This window comes from Ursus arctos, unplaced genomic scaffold (assembly GCF_023065955.2).
Source record: "Ursus arctos isolate Adak ecotype North America unplaced genomic scaffold, UrsArc2.0 scaffold_3, whole genome shotgun sequence".
Lineage (NCBI taxonomy): Eukaryota > Metazoa > Chordata > Mammalia > Carnivora > Ursidae > Ursus > Ursus arctos.
In genome coordinates, this window is record NW_026622985.1 from 95,899,629 (window position 1) to 95,921,143 (window position 21,515).

Below are 21,515 nucleotides of genomic sequence, written 5' to 3' on the forward strand. Positions count from 1 at the left end.
CTGGGGAAGAATTGCCTGGGCTGGGCTGTCAATTTCTGTGTCCCCAGGGCCCGTGCCTGGCGTGTGTCCCAGGGGCAAGCGGTGGCTGGACTGTGCCCAGGGCCCTGCCTCCTGTGCGGAGCTCAGTGCCCCGCAAGGGACTGACCAGACCTGTCACCCCGGCTGTTACTGCCCATCCGGGACGCTCCTGCTGGTGAGTGTCTTCCCTGACCTGACCTCCTTGGGCCCTGGGCAGGGGCAGAACCAAGGGCATGGGGCTTCAGAGTTGAGGAAAAAGCACTGAACTCAGGGTCACGGCTCAACTCTGCCAGCAGCCTACAGGTGACCCTGCGTGAGTCGTATTCGTGCTTCCATGAGCCTCTCTTTTTCCTGTTTGTGACATGGTGATGGGTCTAGAACATCTTTATGATTCATGTCTACTTGAGCACTCAGTTCTCTTATGTTATCATTAGTTATTCATTGAGCACCTTGGCGCTGAGTCTTGGGGGGGGGGTCTATGCCATGGAGAAAAGTAGACTCTGCCCTCAAGGAGCCTCTAGTCTGGGGAGACCAGACCCAGAGCCCCTAGAGTGAAGATAGAACCATCCTGACACAGGAAGTGAGCTTTGCATATCGTGGAGCTCAGGATGCAGACTGGCCAGGGCTGGGTCAGTGGCGGCGGGCTTCCCAGAGGAGGTGATCCTGATTGGTCTGTCAGAGACTGCAGGGTGTGGAGAGCTGGAGGCGGCGCCGCTGGTGGAAGGCAGTGGGAAGCAGGCTGGGAAATGAGGCGGGAGCCATGGAATCTGGACAGAGGCTCGGGGGGTGGTGGGGAGGCTCACAGAGGTGCCGCTGAAGCCTGGGGTGTGGGCAATGGGCCAGGCTCCAGTGGGGTCTGAGTTCAAATCAGACTCTTCTACTAGGAGCTCTGTGACTTTGGGCTGTGGAGTCTTGTGCCTCAGTTTCTTCATTTGTCAAATTGGGGTAATGACGTGCCTAGCCATCCGAGTCGAAAAGGCTGATGTGCCTCCCAGGGCCTGGTCCACACCTCGGTACACTTGACTTGGAATCGTGTGCTGCTGGATGGCAGTTTTTTAAAATTTAAGACACTAGCAACTTCTGTCCAAACTCCCTGTGTGTGTAATTTCATCGGTTTAAATTTTCTTGATGAAATGTGGAATTTTTTTTTTTAAACATCATTGCTCTACGAATTGCACGTTGTGTATTTTGTTAGCTGATTTCATGGGCATTTGATAGTTCAGTCCCATGTCCTGCAATTGGAGATGGCCTTTGGCTCCTAGAAACTGGGGGTCCATGCCCCTGGCCATGGCTCCTGTAACGGCTGGCATGCATTTCCCCGCCGGCGGCAGTGGGAACAGACGGGCTGTCTGTGGAAGGAGCATGGTGGCGTTGGAGGTTGGGAGCCTGGGAAGGGGTGCTGGGTTCTGACTGTGGGGAGCAGGCCGGGCCAGACCCACCTGGAATGCAGAAGATGATGGAGGGTTTTTGGTTCCAGAACAACGTGTGTGTGCCCTCCCAGGACTGCCCCTGTGCCCATGGGGGGCGCCTTTATCCCCCAGGCAGTGTGGTGCTTCGTCTGTGCGAGAACTGGTGAGGACCCCCCACCCGTGGCCGTGACTGAGAGCACCTTGCTGTCCGGCTCAGCGTCAGGGATGCCGGCCTCCAGGGGGCCGTGGAGCCACCCCTTGCCCCTCGGGCACAGCTGACCCACTCCCTGAGGCCCTTGCCCACGCCCTCCCCGCCCACCCATTCTCTCCCCACCCTCCTTGGTCGGGTCTGGGCTGCAGCAGACCCGGGGCATGTTCTCTCACACTTCTGGAGACAGAAATCCAAGATCAAAATGTCAGCAGGGTGGTTCCTCCCAAGGGCTGTGAGGCAGAATGCACTCCAGGCCCTTCTCTTCCATGGTTGCTGGTGACCCCTGGCTTGTGGCTACATCCCTGCAAGCCGCCTTTGCGGGGCCGCCTTCTCTTTGTGGCCCCCTCTTCACATCATCCCCCTTGTGCACGTCTGCGCTGAGTCCATGTGTCCCCTTTGTAGAAGGACACCAGTCATGTTGGACTAGGGCCACCCTAGCGCCCTCACTGTAACTCGATCACCTCCGTAAAGACCTGGTCTCCAAGGTCACATTCTGAATCCTGGGTGTTCTGGCTTCAGTGCGGGAATTTGCGGGAATACGCTTCAGCTGCGGCAGCACCCTGACCTTCTGCTGTTTTCTTCCAGCTCCTGTGTTTCTGGGCTTATCACGCACTGCACCTCCTGGCCCTGTGAGGAGGGTGAGAAGGGGGCTCCAAGCCTGCCCCCTGCCGGCTCCCTACTGGGGAGGAAAGCTTGGGCAGAGTGGAGGAAGGGAGGAGGGACGCTCTGCCCAGGCCAGTGTCCCCAACCTGCCCTCACCCCATCCCGTTCTGCCTGTCCCTCCTGTGTACCCCAGGTCAGCCCAGGTGGTCACCGTGGACCCCATGGAGCGAGTGCTCAGCCTCCTGTGGCCCTGCCCGACGCCACCGGCACCGCTTCTGCTCCGAGCCCCCCACCACGGACCCGTCCATCCCAGCGCTGCTATCCCCACCAACACTGCCTACCCCTCTTTGCCCCGGCCCCGACGCTGAGGAGGAGCCCTGCCTCCTGCCAGGGTGTGACCGTGAGTCCCCTGGTGCCCAGGACGGTGCCCTCCACGCTCTGGGGATACCCGCTGCCTTGCACCGGCTGGCCCCCAGTCCTCGCCAAGACCCAACACCCCCCTGACAGCTGCTTCCTTTGCTGTCATCCCAGGAGCTGGAGGCTGGGGTCCTTGGGGGCCCTGGTCTGGCTGTAGCCGGAGCTGTGGGGGAGGCTTGCGGAGCCGGATCCGAGCCTGTGACCAGCCCCCACCCCAGGGCCTGGGGGATTACTGTGAGGGGCCTCGGGCCCAGGGAGAGGCCTGCCAGGCTCTGCCATGCCCAGGTACCGGCCAGAAACGGGGAACGGGGGGCAAGGAGCACCAACTATGGAGAGACGGGCCGGGGTAGGCCACCCACACAGCTCTCAGCCCCTCCTGTCCCCTTCCCCAGTGACCAACTGCACCGCCATTCAAGGGGCAGAGTACAGCCCGTGTGGCCCTGCCTGTCCTCGCTCCTGTGATGACCTCGTGGTGAGTCCGGCTCCCTTGGAACGAATGCCTGCCTGACCTCTGGCCCCAAGGGTCACTTTGCAGGAAGGCAGGGTACGGCTTTGGGTCATGACCTTCTCAGGCCGGGGGCAGCCTAGCACTGGTGGGGAGGGAGGGGATAAGTGCCCTCCAGGCTGGCTCCCCTTTGTTCCAGAGAGTCTCTGGAGTGAGCCTCCCCCAGCAACCTTGCGTTCATTACATCAGGCCTTTCTGAATTTAAAGATTGCTTGACAAAAAGAACATAAACACCTAGGAAAGGGGAATCATCCTATTACATCATCTTAAACACTGCGAGCATGTCGGTGTGTGGACCCTGACTCTGAGGGTACGTGTGCATGTGTGTGCACATCGGTGTGCTGCTGGGTGAGACTTCACCGAACGCCAGGCCAGCACCATGGAGAGGGACAGAGGCACGCACACCCAGGGTCCCCGACCACGACCACGGAGCCTGCAGTGCAGGGAGGAAGCTGACCAAATCAGGGATGCCCCGGGATGGTACCATGAGGCCCTGCACAGGCGTCTAAGGGGCCAGGGAGGTGCCACATGGGGTTCGCAGGGGGGAGGAAGGGCCAGTGCCTGGCTCCTGGCTTCCCCAGGGGACTCCAGCTCCTTCCCAAATGATCCCCTGCCCCAAGCCAGCTTTCTGTTGCCCTCCTCCCTACGTTCTGGGGAGGTCTGGGAAATGCGTTGGTTCCCAGGCACAGACCAGGTCCCCCATGGAACCCTCCACAGGGTTCACATTTGGAGAACATTCCCCCCCTCCCCGTCCCGGGCTACCCTTCTCAGGCTCTCGTCCCTCCTGCCCTACTCCTGCCCTGGGGAGGAGACGAGGCAGAGACTGTGTTTAAACATAATGACTATGAACCAGAGCTCCACGCCTCCAGCCTCTGCACCCCTCCACCTCCTCCTTCCCTTCATCTTTCCCCTGTGGCTCTGTGCTCTCCCCAGAGCACCCCTCCCTGCCCCCTTGGCCCTGTCTTCTGCCGACCCGAGCCCTCCCTTGCTGCCTCCAGCACTGCGTGTGGCACTGCCAGCCCGGCTGCTACTGCCCTCCAGGCCAGGTGCTGAGTGCCGACGGGGCCTTCTGCGTGCAGCCCAGCCACTGTGGCTGCCTGGACCTGCTGAGCGGGGAGCGGCACCGGCCAGGGGCTCGGCTGCCCAGGCCTGACGGCTGCAACTACTGGTGAGGCGGGCATGGGGGTGGCAGCAGGTGCCTGGGTGAGGGCAGGGTGCACCTGAGCTCTTCTGGGTCTCAGCTGTTGCAGGCTAGACTCTACGATCCCCGAGGAGATGCGGGCAGGCATGCTCACCCCTGATAGGTGGGGAAACTGAGGCAGCCAGCTCTGTGTCTGCCCTCTGGGAGACATGGCAGGCTGGGTGTATGCTCGGAGGGGAAGAAGGGGTGACAGGCACAGAGTTCCTCCTCGCTGTCTGGCCCTGGCCAGCAGCAGACTACCTATGGTCATTCCCCAGTAGGGCACACTGGCCAGCGACCAGCAGGGAGCCCACAGGACACCTGAGGGGTCCCTGAATAGGACAGAGAGCAGGGTCTGGATGCCCTGGAAAATGGCAAGAGGGCATCTGAGACCCCGAAGGCAAAGAGGGGCCTGGGGATAAGGGGAAGGGAAGAGGCAGCTTAGGAGGGGTGCGCGTGGAGGGCAGGGGCAGGGCTGAGCTGCCACTCTCCTTCCTGTGCCTGCGTGCGCTGCCCAGCACCTGCTCGGAGGGGAGGCTGAACTGCACAGACCTGCCTTGCCCAGGTATGTATGTCCCAGCTCAAAGGGAGGTGAGGAAAAGTGGCCAGGGTCACGGAGAGGGCTGGGACTGGGGAAGGGACACCTGCGCCCCAGTGCCCTTTCATCATCCCCTGCAGTGCCGGGTGGCTGGTGTCCGTGGTCGGAGTGGACAGCGTGCTCCCAGCCCTGCAGGGGTCAGACAAGGACCCGCTCCAGGGCCTGTGCCTGCCCCGCCCCTCAGCATGGGGGGACCCCGTGCCCCGGTAAAGCAGGGGATGCAGGGGCCCAGCATCAGAAGGAGTCCTGCCCCAGCTCCCCCGAGTGCCCAGGTGAGATGCTCCCACTAGTCGGCTCAAATCTCAGTAGGCTGGGCACCTCCTAGGCCTCCTAGGACAGGTGATTCTGTCTTCTTGGCACAGTGGATGGAGCCTGGAGCCCGTGGGGACTGTGGTCTCCCTGTGACCCGTGCCTGGGGCAGTCCCATCGGAGCCGGGAGTGTATCTGGCCCCCCACCCCTGAGGGAGGCAGGCCCTGCCCTGGGGGCTACAGGCAGAGTCGGCCCTGCCAGGACAATTCCACGCAATGCCCAGGTGAGGGCTTCTGCAGAGGTCTGGGAGGGTCCCTTAGAAGGCGAGGGGGAATACTGCCTCTGACCTTTGACCCCAATATACACATGCACGTCACTTCCTTCCTGGGGCAGCCCTTAGATCACTCACCCCGTGATCCTGGGGCAACGTGGAATGCCAGAGCCGGTGGGGGGTGTGGCAGGAGGGCTTGTCACCTGCATGCCGGGATCCTTTAGGCTGGGCCCCCGCTCAGCGTTCACCCTCTCTGCTTCCCTCCTGCCGCAGACTGTGGGGGTGGCCAGGGTCTTCTTCCCTGCGGGTGGCCCTGTCCCCGCTCCTGTCAGGACCTGTCTCCTGGGAGCGTGTGCCAGCCAGGCCCGACGAGCTGCCAGCCCAGTTGTGGATGCCCCCCCGGCCAGCTGTCCCAGGATGGCCTTTGCGTGCCTCCCGTCCACTGCCGCTGCCACTACCAGCCCGGAGCCATGGGTCAGTCCTTCCCTTTGCCCTCTGCCAATGATCTCGGAGCACTGCAGTGCCCACCTGCCTGGCCTCTGCCCATCTGCCCCCGGGGCCCAGCCTGGAGCGGCAGGAGGGGAATGGGCAGCTTGTCCTCCCTGATGCTCCAGGTGCGTGTCTCCCATGCATCCCACGGCATCCCGGGCCTGCCGCAGGTTGGGGCTTCCACCTCCCAGGCCCAGGATCTGGGGCACCATGGGGTGAAGGCTGAGAAGGAGGGAGGTAGAAGCCAGTGGGGTAGGAGGAGGGATTCAGGGTGGGGAGCACACTGAGCTATCTGGAGTCCCACCTCCACTCATGCCTTCAGGGATTCCTGAGAACGAGAGCCGGTCAGCAGGGCCAGGGCTCAGCTCCTGGGAGAGCCTGGAACCTGGAGAGGTGGTTACTGGGCCCTGTGACAACTGGTGAGCCCAGAGAAGCAGGGAGGGAGTGGGCTGCAGAGCCGGGCAGTAGGGCCCTTGGGGGAGGTGGCCGGGGTCCTGTCTTCTGAAGCCCCCTCCCTGTCCCCAGCACCTGTACGGAGGGCATCCTGCAGTGCCAGGAGGTGCCTGGCTGCCCCGGCCCTGGGGTTTGGGGTACCTGGGGCCCCTGGGAAGACTGCAGTGTCTCATGCGGAGGAGGGGAGCAACTCCGCACCCGGAGATGTGCCCGCCCCCCCTGCCCTGGGCCTGCCCGCCAGAGCCGCACCTGCCACACCCAGGTCTGCAGAGGTGAGCCCCAGCCCGGGTTCCGCCCTTAACGCTCTCACTTAGGCTGGATTCCCACGTTGGCCTTTAACATGGACTCATAGGTGCCTTTGCCCTCTTCTATCCCATCCCCGTGGGCTGCCCTCTCCCCGGGCCAGTGGTGGGCAAGCGGAGGAGGAAGTAGCCAGATTCAGGGAGGGGAGCCTGGAGGAGGGTGTGACATTGGTCCTGAGGGGCACAACCCAGGGAGGATGGTGTGGGCACAACTGGGGAGCCATGGGAGGGTGCGCGCAGGGGTGAGTAAACAGGTGGTGGGGCGGACGTAGAAGTAAGCACCGCGGGCAGCGCAGGCCAGAGCTGGGCCCTGATGCAAGTGTTGCCCCAGAGGCAGGCTGCCCAGCTGGACGTCTGTACCGGGAGTGCCCGCCCAGCGACGTGTGCCCCTTCTCCTGCACCCACGTCACTCGGCAGGTGGCCTGCTTCTCCGATGGCTGTGAGGAGGGCTGCCACTGCCCCGTGGGCACCTTCCAGCACCGCTTGTCCTGTGTGCAGGTCAGAACCCTCTCAGCCAGGAGCCCAAGCTCCCCCCTCCCCTGCCTTTCCTTCCTCTCACCTGCAGCCGCTCACCCCTGCAGACCCTGTCCTCTGGACAGCGCCCAGCTTCCTCACGTGACCCCAGGCAAGCATTCGGCCTGCAAGGCTGTCTGAGGCCTTTGCTGCCTGAGTTAGTTGCCTGAGGTCGAGCTCCCAGAGCAGACAGCTGGTGTGATGCCCCTTCAGGATGTCGCTGGTTCCCTTGCCTGGGCTCCCGCTCTCCAGCAGCGGCTCTCCCTGGCTCCCTGGCTCCCAGCTCCCGTGTGGAGCTCCAACATGGAGCCAGCCATGACTGGCATGTGGTCAGGTGCTCCCCTGCCCCCAGGGCAGTTTCCTGCCAGGCTCAGTGCTCCCCCCGCCATTCAGGCCATGGCCAGGAATCGCAGGTCCTCACTCTCCCAGTTCCCCTGTCACACCCCTGTGGGGAAGCAGACCCTCACCTTTACTCTGCCCGGCCCCAGACTCCTTGTTTCCTGTGCTCTGGGGACCAGACAGCAGGAAGGTGCCAACTAGGTCTCAGGGGGCCGTGGTTCCAGACTCACTGGGATGCTGAGCTCTCCGGGTGCGTGGGGATTTCGTTCCCTGTCTTCAATGCTAATCTTGAAGCTGGTGTCCAGTGGCTGCCCCAGCCAGAGTTCCAGAATGCCCCTCCCAGAAGGGCCTGAGCAGCCGCCTGCCTGACGCAGAGCTGATGACACTGCGTGAGCTGCAGGGAAGGAAAGGGACACACCAGGTCACAGACAGTTATCAGTAAAGCTAGCAACCAGGTGCCTGATTCCTGGCTGAGGCTCTTTCTGCCTCCGTGTTCCCTCCAAGTCCCGCCCTGTAAGGGCCTCTGCTGACCCTGCCTGGGTCCTAGCTAAGTGCTCTATGCAGGAAAGCCATTGGCCATCTCGGTTAAGCTCATAGGCCACTAGTCTCTCACGTTCAAACCCCTGACGCAGGGAAGCAGTCCCACTTGCTCCAGGGAATGCTCTTCTGGGGCCCAGAGCCCCTCCCCCCCACAAGCCTCACAGGCCCTTCCTCCCTGTCCCCCTCATGGAAGTGCACAGGTGCAGAAAGCTGCCCGGGCCTGTGGCCTGTGCGATCGCACCTTCTCCTCTGCTCCCGCCCTGCCAGGAGTGCCCCTGCATGCTGACAGCTTCACTGCTGCAGGAGCTGGGAGCTGCCGGCGCTGACCCTGGGGCTCGGCCCCCCATTCTGGGACAGGGTGGTCAGCCCCTTGGGCCTGGGGATGAGTTGGGCTCAGGCCAGAGCTTTCGTACAGGCTGCAGGAACTGGTGAGGGGATGGTGAGAGTGGGGGAGATTTGGAGCCAAGGGAGGGGGTGACACTGGCTGCCCTGCCCCTGCCCGGCCTGACTACCTTGGGTCTGCCCCTTCACTCTTTGGGGCGGAGACCCTTGCCCACCCCCCTTTCTCTCAAGGTCTGTCCTGCCCAGCCCCTCACCCCCATGCCTATTCCCCAGCTCCTGTGTGCATGGGCAGCTGTCTTGCTCGGTGGGGGACTGCTCCAAGGCTGCTGATGGCTTCAGTCCCTGGGGGCCATGGGGCCCATGCTCCCGCTCTTGTGGTGGGCTGGGTACCCGAACCCGCAGCCGCCACTGTGTGCGGCCGTCCCCCGCTCCAGGCAGCCAGGGCTGCGAAGGGCCCCGCCAGGACCTCAAGTACTGCCCCAGCCCAGGCTGCCCAGGTGAGGGAAGTGGGAAGGGCGAGCGTGGCTGTGCTTGGGGCATGGGGTCCATGGGAGACCCAGCTGAGGGAAGGGCTGAATCAGATAGGGGTGGGTTTAGAGCTTGGCCACCAGCCTCAGGTCTGGTCCCGGTGTGCTGCACGTTCAGAAACATTCTGAGCAGCGCTTTTCTTTGGCACAGGGGCCGGAGGGTCCACAGTGGAGCCAGTGACAAGCCTTCCAGGTAGCCCAGACTCTGTGGATCCCGGGCCCAGACTGCCTATACCCCTCACACGTGGCCTCCCTCTGGGAAAACAAGCCCAGGGCCTCCTCCCTCCCCATCCCTGCTTCCTGGGAGGCCAGGAGCCCAGGGTTGACTCAGCAGGAGATGCCTCTCCCTTCTTTCCCCACAGTTGGCTGGGGCCCATGGTCCCCATGGTCCCCCTGTTCTCACACCTGCACAGACCCCACCAACCCTGCTTGGCGCAGCCGCACTCGCCTCTGCCTGGCAAACTGCACCGGGGGGGACACGTCACAGGAGCGCCCTTGCAACCTGCCCTCCTGCACAGGTGCGCCTTCCAGTCTTGACCTCTGACTCTGGCCCGCGACTGAACTGTGGCCATCCCCTCTAAGCCCAGCATCCTCCCCCCAGAGGCTCATTCTGACCCCCAACATATCCAACCTCAGAACCCCAACATTTAATACTTTTGAAGCAAATACCGAGTTCTTAGCCTGACATCGAATCATGAACCCATGTGTGGCTCTGGACCGGGGTGCTCTGAGCCAGCCCTGGCTGCTGTTGGGGAGCCCTGCCCACACCGGCAAATCCTCACTTGTGTGTGTACTGAATACTCATCCAAATTCCCATCCAAATCCCTGAGCATCCCGGTGAGTCTGGAACCACGGCCCCCTGAGACCTAGTTGCCAAAGCCCCACAACAACCAGTATCAGATCCGAAACAAGACCCCGAAGGTCTGGATGGGGCCCGGCCGGCCCTGGCAGATGAGGAGGTCTGACTTGCGCTGAGGCAGGGGGGTCAGGCCTGGCTCCAGCTCGCTTCGTTTGGTCCTGTCTCGGCCCGCAGAGCTGCCCCTGTGCCCCAGCCCTGGCTGTGCGGCTGGGAACTGTTCCTGGACTGCCTGGGCCCCGTGGGAACCTTGCTCCCGAAGCTGCGGCGTGGGCCAGCAGCGCCGCCTTCGGGCCTACCGTCCGCCAGGACCCGGCGGGCACTGGTGTCCCGACATCCTTACCGCTTACCAGGAGCGCCGCTTCTGCAACCCGCGAGCTTGCCCAGGTGAGGAGGGCTGGTGAGAACCAGCGCATGCCCTACCCTGGCCCCAAGTGCCCCTGTGCGCTTCCGTCTTAGCGCGGGACCCTGCCCCAGGCTCCTGGTACATGGGGGGGGGGGCTCTGTCTGAACTGGATCCTTCATGTGGCCCTTCTCTTTGCCACGCAGTGCCTGGAGGCTGGTCACGTTGGAGTCCCTGGTCCTGGTGTGACCGGAGCTGTGGGGGGGGCCGATCCCTGAGGAGCCGCAGCTGCTCAAGCCCCCCACCCAAGAACGGGGGTGCCCCCTGTGTGGGGGAGAGGCACCACATTCGACTCTGCAACCCCTTGCCCTGTGGTATGGTGGTGGGGACATCACATCCCTGGTGGCCTTCGCACTGTGCACAGCTCTTCCCATCTCATCCCTAATTTAACTCCCATGACACCTTGTGACAGTGACATGCAGCGGCCAGCCGAGAAAACTGAGGCCCGCAGGGGTAGATGGCAGGATCTGGGCACTGTGTGGGGACTCGCTGTGGCCGGGGCTGAGCTGCCAGAATCCGTGCCCCTGCCTGCCCCCACCCTGCACTAGAACTCATTCTCATAGGTGTGCCCACCCTCCGGCTCTGGAAGGATCAGCCAGCAGGTCAAGATTTCCGGAGGGTTTGAGGGTTACAGTCAGGAGTGCACCTGCGCCTGGGGTGTGCGCAGAACCAGACCCACCCCCTCCCGGCTTCGGCTCCTGGGATTGGTCCTTCTGAGCTCCCGACCCCGTGGACCTTGGTTCCTCTAGGGCCTTCCATCCTCATACCCCCTCCAGGTGAACGTAAAGGAGCCGTGCAGGTGAGCGTGTTCTTAGATGCACCAATTCAGTCCAGCTCAGCGACACTTACTGGGTGCCGGGCTAGGTGCTGAGAACCCCCAGGTGGGTAAGAGGGACTCCCTGTCACACAGAATGTCCCAATCCCGGGGGTCTCCCCAAGGCCCCATGTTTCCATGAGCACCAACGTGGGGAGAAGGACGGGAGTATAGCTTCACGGAGGTAAGAATGGTTCCCTGGCAGGCAGGCGGAGGGTTTCTGAGCCCCGGTGCTCAAAGCCCTCTTGACTCTGGTCCTCCCCGTCTGCTCAGAGGAGGGCTGCCCAGCAGGCACGAAGATGGTCAGCTGTGCCAACCGCTGCCCCCGCCGCTGCTCAGACCTCCAGGAGGGGATCGTGTGTCAGGATGGCCAGGGCTGCCAGCCAGGCTGCCGCTGCTCTGAGGGTAGGACGTCCCCAGCCCCGTGGTGTGTCAGAGTGGTTCAGTGGGAGGGCAGGTGGGACCTGGGTGCTGGCACAGCTCTGGAGGGCTGCCTCCCCTGCAGGCTTCCTGGAGCAGGATGGTGGCTGCGTGCCGACTGGGCACTGCGAGTGTACAGACGCCCAGGGCCAGAGCTGGGCCCCAGGCAGCCAGCACCAGGAGGCCTGCAATACCTGCACCTGCGAGGCCGGGCGGCTCTCCTGCACAGCTCAGCCCTGCCCAGCACCTGCCCACTGCGCCTGGAGCCGCTGGTCAGCCTGGAGTCCCTGCAGCCGCTCGTGTGGTCCCGAGGGGCAGCAGAGCCGCTTTCGGTATGGGCGGGGCCAGGCTGGTGTCACCTCCCCCAACCTCAGTCTCCCACTACCTGGACTCGGTTTCCTTCTGACACAGAGCTCCTGGATCTTGCCCGCCTGTGGCATACCCTCTGTGCCCTGGCCCCGGCTCTCGTCCCTGGTCACCCTTGCTTTCTTTAGCCGCCCCAGGTTTGTCCATCAGGTATCTCACCAGGAGACGGAGAAGTGAGGAAGGGCTCTGGGCCATCTGTCGCCTACTCTGCCCCGGGCCCTACCCAGGTCCTCCACATCGGGCTCGTGGGCCCCAGAATGTCGGGAAGAGCAGTCGCAGAGCCAGCCCTGCCCTCAGCCCCCGTGCCCACCCCTGTGCCTGCACGGTGCCCGCCTCCACACCCTGGGGGACAGCTGGCTGCAGGGCGAGTGCCAGCAGTGGTAAGCCTGGGGCAGCGGCAGGGTCTGGGTGGTCCGCACGGATCTGCCGGAGGGCAGCACTCCTGAGTCCAGGCTCCTCCCCTCAGCTCCTGCACCCCGGAGGGCATCATATGTGAAGACGTTGAGTGTGCAGGTCTGGCGTTTCATCCCAATCCCACCTGCCCCCACCCTCCTAGCCTCAGGCTGGCCATTCGCTTGCTCCCTGTCTCGAATTTCCCTCCCAGCCCTGTTCACCACTGCTGCCCCCTGTGCCATGAAGTCTCTGACCAGCCCTCGGGGCCTCTGCTCCTTCTGGCTTCTCTAACCTCACCTGTGCCCTCCCACAGTACCCGGGGCCTGGACGCTCTGGTCCCCCTGGTCTGAATGCCCTGTCTCCTGTGGAGGTGGAAACCAGGTTCGCACCCGGGTCTGCATGGCCTCGGCCCCTGACCACAGCGGGGGCCCCTGCCTGGGCCCTGGCACCCAGACCCAGCGCTGTGGATGGCAGCCTTGCCTGGGGCTGCTGGAGGCCTGCTCCTGGGGCCCATGGGGGCCCTGTTCCCGCAGCTGCGGCCCAGGCCTGGCCTCCCGCTCTGGGTCCTGCCCCTGCCCACTGGCTGAAGTCAACCCCACCTGCAACGGCACCTTCCTCCACCTGGACGCCCAGGCCTGCTACCCAGGGCCCTGCCCAGGTAAGTGTGCACAGGGCAACGAAGCCCCTCCCCTGATTTCCTGCCTCGGGAAAATCCAGGGAGTAACGTGGTTTCCCAAACCCCAGATTTTGCCCCCCAAATATACATCTATCTCCCTGATATTTTGTCTAGTTTCTTTCCTCTTCTCACCATCTCTTCCTCTGAGCTCTTGGGGATGTGCCCCTTGCCCCTGGGTGACAGGAAACACAGTGAATTAGGACTTGTCTGAATTCTTGCCTCCCTTTTGCCCTTTTCCTGTACAGGGTGTTGGCTGGGGCTGGGATAAGAGTGGAGGGGAGGGGAGGGAGGAGCGAGGCTGGAGGAGCCTGGCTTGCATCCCCCCACCTTGGTCCCTAGAGGAGTGTGTGTGGAGTAGCTGGAGCAGCTGGACGCGATGCTCCTGCCAGGTGCTGGTCCAGCAGCGCTACCGGCACCAGCACCCAGCGCCCGGAGCGGTAGGGGCCGGGGCGGGCTCTCCCTGCACGCGACTGGACGGCCACTTCCGGCCCTGCCCCGTCGCCAACTGCTCGGGTGAGGCCCCGGGAGCAAGAAGCCAGACAGCTGTGCCCTGGCAGGGCCTCCCAGCTCCTCTCCCAGCAAACCTCCATGCCCCCATGGCGGGTGCCCTTGCCTGCGCCGAGCCCTGCCCTCAGCAGCCCAGTTACTCCCCTGCCTCACCCTCAGCTACTCTCCCCTCCCGGCTCCACTGTGATTTCCCCACTTTGGAGCTGCAGGCTTTGTCCACTGGTAGCTGCGCCCGGCACAGAAGGTCTTGTCCACCTCCTGTGGTAGCCACCCTCCTGTGTCCCACCCGCCAACCCCGGGAGTACCTGCCAGGCCCCTAGCTCCCCAAAGGTCCCGTCCTCTCCGAGGCCCAACCGTCATGACCCTTCCTAGAGGCACCCACAGGGGCTGAGTGGGTGCTCGATGGGATGACACTAGCCAGTCCTTTGGGCAGCATGGGGACAGGTTTGTCCTCTTACAGGGAGACCCCAAGGGGCCTTGAGGGGATCGTGTACTGTGTGCTCCGGGCTTGGGGGGGTGGAGGGTGTCTCTGGGCGTCCCCCCAGCAGCCTCTGCTCCCCCGCAGAGGACAGCTGCACACCTCCCTTTGAGTTCCAGGCCTGTGGGTCCCCCTGTGCTGGGCTCTGCGCCACACACCTGAGCCATCAGCTCTGCCAGGACCGGCCGCCCTGCCAGCCTGGCTGCTACTGCCCTGCGGTGAGGGGCGGAGCTGGGGGAGACACCCCCGGAGGAGGGGGGCTCTGTCCACACTCCTACCCTTCCCCCCATCATGCCTGTGGCGACACCCCTTCGCATGATGTCTCTTAAGAGTCCCTCACGTTCTGCCTCGTGCCCACGTGCCCACATGCTCAGCAGATCATCAACGCACCCGCCCTGAGCAGACACAGTAGTGGCACTAGGGTACAGAGACGGCTGCCACACAGTCCTGCCCCTCTGTCCCCTTCTCAGGGCCTGCTGGAGCAGGCCGGGGGCTGCATTCCCCCAGAGCAGTGTAGCTGCCTGCACCTCACAGAAGAGGGAGCCAGGGTGACCCTGGCCCCCGGGGACCGCCTGCACCTGGGCTGCAAAGAGTGGTGAGTGATGGGGGTGGGGAGGCGGCGTCAGAGGGCTGGGGTCAGGGAATGGGGGGAAGGAGGCCCCACAGGGAAATGCCCTAGGCCTGGGCCCAACCCCAACCCCAACCTCATTCTGCTCCAAATGAGCCCAGAGCTCAGGTCACCCCTGCATCAGCCCCCCAACCACCGCTCTGGGCTGAGTCTTGCCTCCGCAATCCCACCCCGACCACCCCTTCCCACAGTGAATGCCAGCGCGGGGAGCTGCAGTGCACCAGCCAGGGCTGTCAAGGTAACTCTGGACTTGAGAGACCTGCCGTCCCCATTTGCCCAGGACTGGGGGGTTTCCCGAATCTGGAACTCTTAGTGCTAGGACCCGGACAGTCCCAGACAAACCAGGACAATGAGTCACCCTACCCTGGCTCCCTGACACCTCCTACAGCCTTTCCTGTTTCCAGTCCTTCCTGGTCATACCTGGGGCTCCTCCCTCCCCATCCACTGGGATTCGTGGTCTGGGGGAGGGTCCCTGGGAAGGGTGCCCACTTGCTGCCCTTCCTAGGTTTTCTGCCTCTGAGTGGGTGGTCCGAATGGTCACCCTGTGGACCCTGCCTGCCCCCTGGCGTGCTGGCCCCTGCCTCCAGGACTGCCCTAGAGGAGCGCTGGTCTCAGCACCCCGCTGGCCTCTCCCCGACTTTGGCCCCCTCGCTGGCTTCGGAGCAGCACCGCCATCGCCTCTGTTTGGACCCTGAGACGGGGAGGCCATGGGCTGGGGACCCAGACCTCTGCACCGCACCACTCAGCCAGCAGCGCCTCTGTCCGGACCCTGGGGCCTGCCATGGTAATGAGGAGGGGCAGAGACCAATCGGGCAGGAGGGAGCCTGAAATGAGAGTGGTGGGGGGACCTGGCCAGGTAGGGCTGGGCCATGCTGTTTATTTCAGTAGCCAGGTGAGCAGGCCTGCTAAGCCTCCTGCTTGCCTCCAGGGCCTGCTGGATTTCATGACGGGTGGGCCAGCGGCAGGGAGCATCCATGCAGCTGCTGAAAAGAGGAGGAAGGGGGGTCCTAGGGGCTCAGGGCATGTCAGAGTGTCTGCAGGCCTGGAGCCCAAGGCCTTGGCGTGGAAGCAAGAGGCAGAGGGGGGGAGGTGGACCCTGGGTACTGACTTCCATTTTATCTCCCCAGACTTATGCCAGTGGAGTCCTTGGGGGCCCTGGAGCCCCTGCCAGGTGCCCTGCAGTGGGGGTTTCCGGCTACGCTGGAGAAAGGCAGGAGGCCCCCCTGGAGGGGGCTGCCGGGGGCCATGGGCTCAGACTGAGAGCTGCAACGTGGGGCCCTGCCCAGGTAACCCCCATGGTGGCATCTGGGGGAGGGGCCAGGGACTGTAACATACAAGATAGCGCCTGAGGGGATGTTGCCTCTGCTCCTGGAGGCACGCCGTGGAGGGCAGGCTGCTGTCCTGGGAGCCCAAGAGTTGGCTCCCGACACAGACTCCTACCTTCTGGTCCCCAGGGGAGAGCTGCGAAGCCCGGGACACTGTGCCCACCCTTGACTGTGCCAACCGATGCCCCAGAAGCTGTGCTGACCTCTGGGACCGTGTGCAGTGTCTGCAGGGACCGTGCCGCCCAGGTGGCCACGCCATGCCCGCAGCCCAGCCTGGGCACCCTAGGGCCTCTGACCAGGGCAGCCTGCTTCGCTGCCTCCTGCTTCCAGAGAGCATGAGACCTGTGGGTGGGGGGGCATGCTCGTGTACTGGATCATGGGTGATAGGGCAGTAAAGTCGATCCTTGGGTCACTTTCGGCAACCAGGTAGGGTTCCTGCATAGAGCGAGCCTTAGCCAAGATGGGCTGTGTCCGTGAAGATGCTCTCAGGCAGCCTCAAGGGTTCCTGGGGTGGTGCCCACACAGGGTGGGCTACAGCACCCCCTTCCTGTGCTCCAGCGGTGGAAACAGCATGGAGACCAGGTCAAGTGGGGACTGGGGGTGGGGGTGAGGGGAGGGGGCTTCAGTGTCAGCCTGAGGCTTTGGACTCCGTCTGGCTGCCAGAGGGATCCTTTGTGCGTGCCGGCCGGAGCACCGAATCCTCCCCACCCCCACCTCCAGGCTGCCGCTGCCCCCCTGGCCAACTGATACAGGATGGGCACTGCGTGCCCATCTCCTCCTGCCGCTGTGGCCTTCCCAGCCCCAATGCCTCATGGGTGGTGGCCCCAGCCGAGGTGGCACAGCTGGACTGCAAAAACTGGTATGACTGCCTACTGGTGGCCGGGGTGGGGGGGCGCTGGGGAGCTTTAGGTGGGAGTCTTGGGGCAGGTGAGGGTTATGGGCATTACTGGGCAACAAAGGCTCTGTTCCCCTTGACTCATGCCCTGGACCCCTGTTCACAGCACCTGTATCAACGGGTCCCTGATGTGCCCACACCACGAGTGCCCGGTCCGTGGGCCTTGGTCGGCGTGGAGCAGCTGCTCTGCTCCCTGTGGTGGGGGCACTATGGAGCGACATCGGAGCTGTGAGGAGGCTCCTGCGGGGGTACCATGCCAGGCCCGGGACACAGAGCAACGGCAGGAATGTAACCTGCAGCCCTGCCCTGGTGAGCACCTGGGGTGGCGGGTACCCCTGCTCAGGCCCCCGTCCCAGCTGGCGTGCATTCACCAGGGCAGGGGAACAAATGTGAGGCAGTCCCTTCCCCGGGACTCCACCTCACTGTCCGTGTGCTCCCCCCAGACTGCCTACCTGGCCAGGTGCTCAGAGCCTGTGCCTCCACGTGCCCGCGCCTCTGCTCGCACCTGCAGCCTGGCGCCCTCTGTGAGCAGGAACCCTGCCAGCTGGGCTGCGGCTGCCCTGGACAGCAGGTACGTCCAGATGCCGTGTCCTGACCCCGTAGCGGGAGCGGGCAGGTGTGCGTGGGGAGAAGTGGGTCTGATTATAACCGGAGCCTGCACTGCCCCAGCTGCTGCACAATGGCATGTGTGTGCCCCCCGCTGCGTGCCCCTGCACCCAGATCTCTCTGCCGTGGGGGCTGACCTTGCCCCTTGAAGAGCAGGCCCGGGAGCTTCCCGCGGGGACTGTGCTCACCTGGAACTGTACCCGCTGGTGAGGGCCAGAGGGCTGGGGTGGGGAGGGGGCGGAGGGCGGGGCTGCTGAGAATGGGGGTGGGGAGCAGGGCCTGGGAGGCATCTGAACCCATGCTTCTGTCTTCCTAGTGTCTGCCAAGACGGAGCCTTCAACTGCTCCCTAGCCGACTGTCATGGTGAGATGTGGCTGTCTAGGCCCCCACCGGTCCTTCCAAAGCTGGGGGCGGGGTTTGGCCCTGCCAAGGGCAGAGGCAGTGCTATCTCTTTCAAGGAGCCCCTTCCCTGCTCTGTCCACATGGGTGTCGAGGGCATTCCTGTGTGCGCACAGAGCAGGGCTGTGAGCGATGCAGGAAATGGAGGGCTCGTTCCCTGAAGAGGAGGAAGCAAAGGTTGAGGGGGTGAGCTAACATAGGACCCTGTCTGGCAGTCCCCCAGGCAGGTGATGTCTGCCCTGTGCTGTTTTGCCCCCATGTGGTCAAAGTCAACAGGCCTTTGCTAAGGGCTCCCCTGGGCCCAGCCCTGGCACACTGGGCTCTGTGTGGATTCAGAGACACACAGGTATGGTGAGCCCCGGGCACCCCAGGCTGGCTGCTGAGGGCAGACTCACCCACCACAACAGAGACAGGAGACGGTTTCTGGTCTACTGACAAGCAGGCTGCACCCACAGGATGGGAAATCGGTGCCACAAGAGAGATCAAGGTGGACAGGACTAGTCAGGGGAGGCTTCCTGGAGAAGGCAAGACTCGAGTTAGGCCCCACTAGTATTTGGGAAGCTGGACAAGAGCAGAAGGCTGTGTTTGGAGGCCTAGACATGCAGAGGCTGTTGGAACCAAGTGGGCAGCACTGGGGAGGGAGGAGGGACGCTAGGGGTGCCTGGCACGGGAAGGGGGAGAACTGAGGTTGGACCCAGGGCTGACCTGAGTGGTGGGGGGTGTGCGGGTCTTCCCTGGCAGAGTGCCCCTCTGGGGAAATGTGGCAGCAGGTGCCCCCTGGGGAGCTGGGGCCGTGCGAACGGACGTGCCGGGAGCCCAACGCCACGGAGACTTGGGGCAACTGCAGTGCGGGGCCGGCCCCGGGCTGCGTGTGCCAGCACGGGCACTTGCGCAACCAGGCGGGCCTCTGCGTGCCCGCACACCACTGCGAGTGCTGGCGCCATGGGCGTCCCCACCCGGTGAGACACCACAGCCCCTCTGTGCCACCCGGCCCTCCTCAACCCAGGCCTCCCTCCTGTCCGTGGGCTCCTCCCCCTACACCAGGGCCCGCAGCAGCGCGCAGCTGGGCCATCGGCCATCGGCTATCCCACAGGGACGGTCTCTGGGCTCCATCGTCCCACCTCCCTCCTGAAACTCCTGTTGCTACTTCAGTCTCTGGCCGCTGGTTTCAGGGAGGGGGTCGTAGGGTAGAAAAGTCTAACCAGCAGAGAGATGGACATCGAGATGGAGAGGAGAATCTCCCCCATTCTCCCCAGCCTGGGTCCGAATGGCAGGAGGCCTGTGAGAGCTGCCGCTGCCTCCGTGGGAGGAGTGTCTGCACCCAGCACTGCGCCCCCCTCACCTGTGCCCAGGTACCCACCAGCAGCCTGGCTGCCCTCTCAGAGCGGCTCCCTGCGTTCCTTCCTGGGTCTCTCCCCAGAGGCTGGTCTTAGGGTCTCGAGCAGGCAGTGCCAGGGCCCTGGGGCCATCCCCCTGAGTAGGCTGAGGACCGCTCCCTCCACAGGGCGAGGTGATCGTGCAGGAACCAGGGAGCTGCTGTCCCACTTGCCGCCAAGAGATTCTGGGTATACGGGGGACCTGGGGACTTCCCGCCATGCCTCTCCCTGCTCTGGGCCCTTCTCCCAAACTTCCCCCATGCCCACCCTAGGAGGCCTGCCTTTCCCAGTGCTGCCGACCATGGGGATTAGTGGAGTGGGGACCCCCAGTGCTGCCTCGTGGCGCCTGGCCGCCCCTGCCCCAACAGCCGCAGGTGCCCCTCAGGTCCGCGCACTGCTGTCCCCTTCACACAGAGCCCCCTTGCGTTGGCCTTCTCTCTCTGCCCTGCCCCCACCCCCTGCATTCATCCGCTCCTCCCCCACAGAGGAGCAGCCAGCCTCCTGCCGGCATCTCACCGAGCTGCGCAACCTCACCAAGGGCCCCTGCTACCTGGAGCAGGTAGAAGTGAGCTACTGCAGTGGGCACTGCCCATCCAGCACCAACGTCATGCCTGAGGTGAGCGAGGGGGCTGCCGCGCACCCTGGAGGGCCTGCCACTGCCAGCCTAGACCTGGGCAAGGCCTGGGGGACGTGAGGGTCGAGGTCAGTCTCAAGGGGATACAGATCAGAGCCAGGGGTGACTTTTTACCAAGGTGGTGGCCTCCACCTGCTGCTTGGCCCTGTGACCCTCTGCGGGGCTTGGGCTCTAGAACCTACTGCAGGCCTCCACCCCTGCCAGGGGCGTCTTCTCCTGCTGTCCGCCCACCAGGGCATGAACAGGAAAGGCATAAATTAGGAGCTAAGTTAGGCTCTGAAATCACAGTCCCGCCCACAGTGAGAAGTTCCGTGGGACAGACCGTTCATGCACAGCCTGGTCCCAGACGTTCCTGGCAAGGCATTATGAGCATGCCCCAGCAGACGGACAGAGCTCGGCCCTGCACTTGCTCTCCTCCGACCCAGACGGCCCAACTCTGCTCTTCCCCCACCCGACTGCCCGGCTTGGCGAGGACTATTGGGATCCGGCCCTCCCCCCCATGGGAAAGGCCACGAGAGGGAAGGCGGGTGGTTTGGGCAAACGCGTCTGGCCCCGGACCAGCTCAGCCGCGCCCTCCCGCAGGAGCCGTACCTGCAGAGCCAGTGCGGCTGCTGTAGCTACAGCCTGGACCCCGAGAGCCCGGTGCGGATCCTGACCCTGCGCTGTCCCGGCGGCCGCACGGAGCCCGTGGTGCTGCCTGCCATCCGCAGCTGCCAGTGCAGCGCCTGCTTGGGTGGGTCTGGGCGGGGCCAGGGACAGGTGTGGGGGGGAAGGAGGGGACTGGGGGGGCTGAGCTCTCCCCTCCCCGCCGCGGGGGCGGGGCCGGGGCGGGCCTTCGGAAAGGCCACCCGTTTCCCAACTCGCCGCCCCCGCGGGATTCCTCCTTCTTGATCCTTCTGACCCGCTCCATTCCCCTTCTTGGCTCTCTTGTTGAGTTCCCCAATCTTACGCACGCTTGGGGTTTGGAGTCAGTCAGAGCCGCTTCACAGCCGCCCGTCTCCTTCCTTCCTTGCTGAGCGTCCTGACCTCAGCCTCGCCGCCTGGCGGACAATGCGCACAGGCTTTTGGGAGGGCTTGGTGAGAGCGCACGTGTGTGAAGCGCTGGCCAGGTGCCTGGTTCTCTTAGGTACCCGAGGCCACACCGCGGCAGGTGAGAGAAACAGGTGCAGGGGCGCTGATACGGCCTGTATGGAGCGAGCGCGGGGCGAGAGCGGGCCTTTCTCTGGGCTTCCTCCTGGCGGGTCTTCCTCTCCTGCCAGTTCGCTCCACTGCCCTCCCTCTAGCCGCATCCCTTCCGGGCCTGAGCACTGCCTCCTTACTAGTGCCTGGCCCCCTCGTTTGTTCTCCAGGAGGTGATTTCTCAAAGCACTGACGGCTCCGCTGCACGAGGCTGCCTCCAGCCCTCCTGCGATCACCAGGCTCAGAGGCACTGGCCCCCTCCTCCCGCGCAGACCCACCCACTCCACGCCCTGGTACCAGCATCTCCCAAATAAAGTGACATTGGCAGCAAGCCCGTGTGCAGAGTCTGCCTCTGGGGACAAGGGGGTAAGGGGGGCAGGGTGGGTCAGAGCCCTGACCTCAACCTGCACAAAGACTGTCTCCAGGAGGCTTCTGTTAATCAGCCATGCCAGTGAACTCGGGCGAGTCACTTCCCATGTATGTGCCTCAGTTTCCACCTCAGCAGGTTACACATAAAGTCTGAAGTTCTAGGGTGCATGGCTTCTGCCGGCCAGTTCTGCCTCTTCGTCCCGCAAAGAGCCCAGCTCCACCAC

At 63.9% G+C, this 21,515-nt stretch overlaps 1 protein-coding gene across 1 annotated transcript in view; it reads left to right on the forward strand.

Moving 5' to 3' along the window:
* The window catches only part of LOC113241420 (SCO-spondin), a 54,500-nt gene extending 33,249 nt beyond the window's left edge, over positions 1–21,251 (forward strand). Inside the window, exons 64-106 of the mRNA XM_048213142.2 lie at positions 48–193; positions 1,496–1,590; positions 2,224–2,276; positions 2,435–2,641; positions 2,773–2,943; positions 3,051–3,130; positions 4,162–4,331; positions 4,862–4,908; positions 5,022–5,213; positions 5,304–5,474; positions 5,736–5,936; positions 6,274–6,370; positions 6,477–6,676; positions 7,038–7,204; positions 8,366–8,526; positions 8,714–8,937; positions 9,119–9,160; positions 9,330–9,485; positions 10,001–10,210; positions 10,373–10,540; positions 11,314–11,445; positions 11,546–11,792; positions 12,054–12,206; positions 12,293–12,339; positions 12,533–12,877; positions 13,235–13,408; positions 13,968–14,098; positions 14,351–14,475; positions 14,700–14,746; positions 15,014–15,292; positions 15,636–15,794; positions 15,963–16,079; positions 16,554–16,692; positions 16,835–17,037; positions 17,172–17,299; positions 17,398–17,540; positions 17,651–17,697; positions 18,475–18,692; positions 18,990–19,085; positions 19,238–19,298; positions 19,595–19,725; positions 20,326–20,476; positions 21,093–21,251. Coding sequence (XP_048069099.1) covers positions 48–193; positions 1,496–1,590; positions 2,224–2,276; positions 2,435–2,641; positions 2,773–2,943; positions 3,051–3,130; positions 4,162–4,331; positions 4,862–4,908; positions 5,022–5,213; positions 5,304–5,474; positions 5,736–5,936; positions 6,274–6,370; positions 6,477–6,676; positions 7,038–7,204; positions 8,366–8,526; positions 8,714–8,937; positions 9,119–9,160; positions 9,330–9,485; positions 10,001–10,210; positions 10,373–10,540; positions 11,314–11,445; positions 11,546–11,792; positions 12,054–12,206; positions 12,293–12,339; positions 12,533–12,877; positions 13,235–13,408; positions 13,968–14,098; positions 14,351–14,475; positions 14,700–14,746; positions 15,014–15,292; positions 15,636–15,794; positions 15,963–16,079; positions 16,554–16,692; positions 16,835–17,037; positions 17,172–17,299; positions 17,398–17,540; positions 17,651–17,697; positions 18,475–18,692; positions 18,990–19,085; positions 19,238–19,298; positions 19,595–19,725; positions 20,326–20,476; positions 21,093–21,115 — 6,254 coding nt within the window. The 3' untranslated portion in view covers positions 21,116–21,251. The remainder of the gene's footprint in view (positions 1–47; positions 194–1,495; positions 1,591–2,223; positions 2,277–2,434; positions 2,642–2,772; positions 2,944–3,050; positions 3,131–4,161; positions 4,332–4,861; positions 4,909–5,021; positions 5,214–5,303; positions 5,475–5,735; positions 5,937–6,273; positions 6,371–6,476; positions 6,677–7,037; positions 7,205–8,365; positions 8,527–8,713; positions 8,938–9,118; positions 9,161–9,329; positions 9,486–10,000; positions 10,211–10,372; positions 10,541–11,313; positions 11,446–11,545; positions 11,793–12,053; positions 12,207–12,292; positions 12,340–12,532; positions 12,878–13,234; positions 13,409–13,967; positions 14,099–14,350; positions 14,476–14,699; positions 14,747–15,013; positions 15,293–15,635; positions 15,795–15,962; positions 16,080–16,553; positions 16,693–16,834; positions 17,038–17,171; positions 17,300–17,397; positions 17,541–17,650; positions 17,698–18,474; positions 18,693–18,989; positions 19,086–19,237; positions 19,299–19,594; positions 19,726–20,325; positions 20,477–21,092) is intronic.
* Positions 21,252–21,515: the final 264 nt, after the last annotated feature.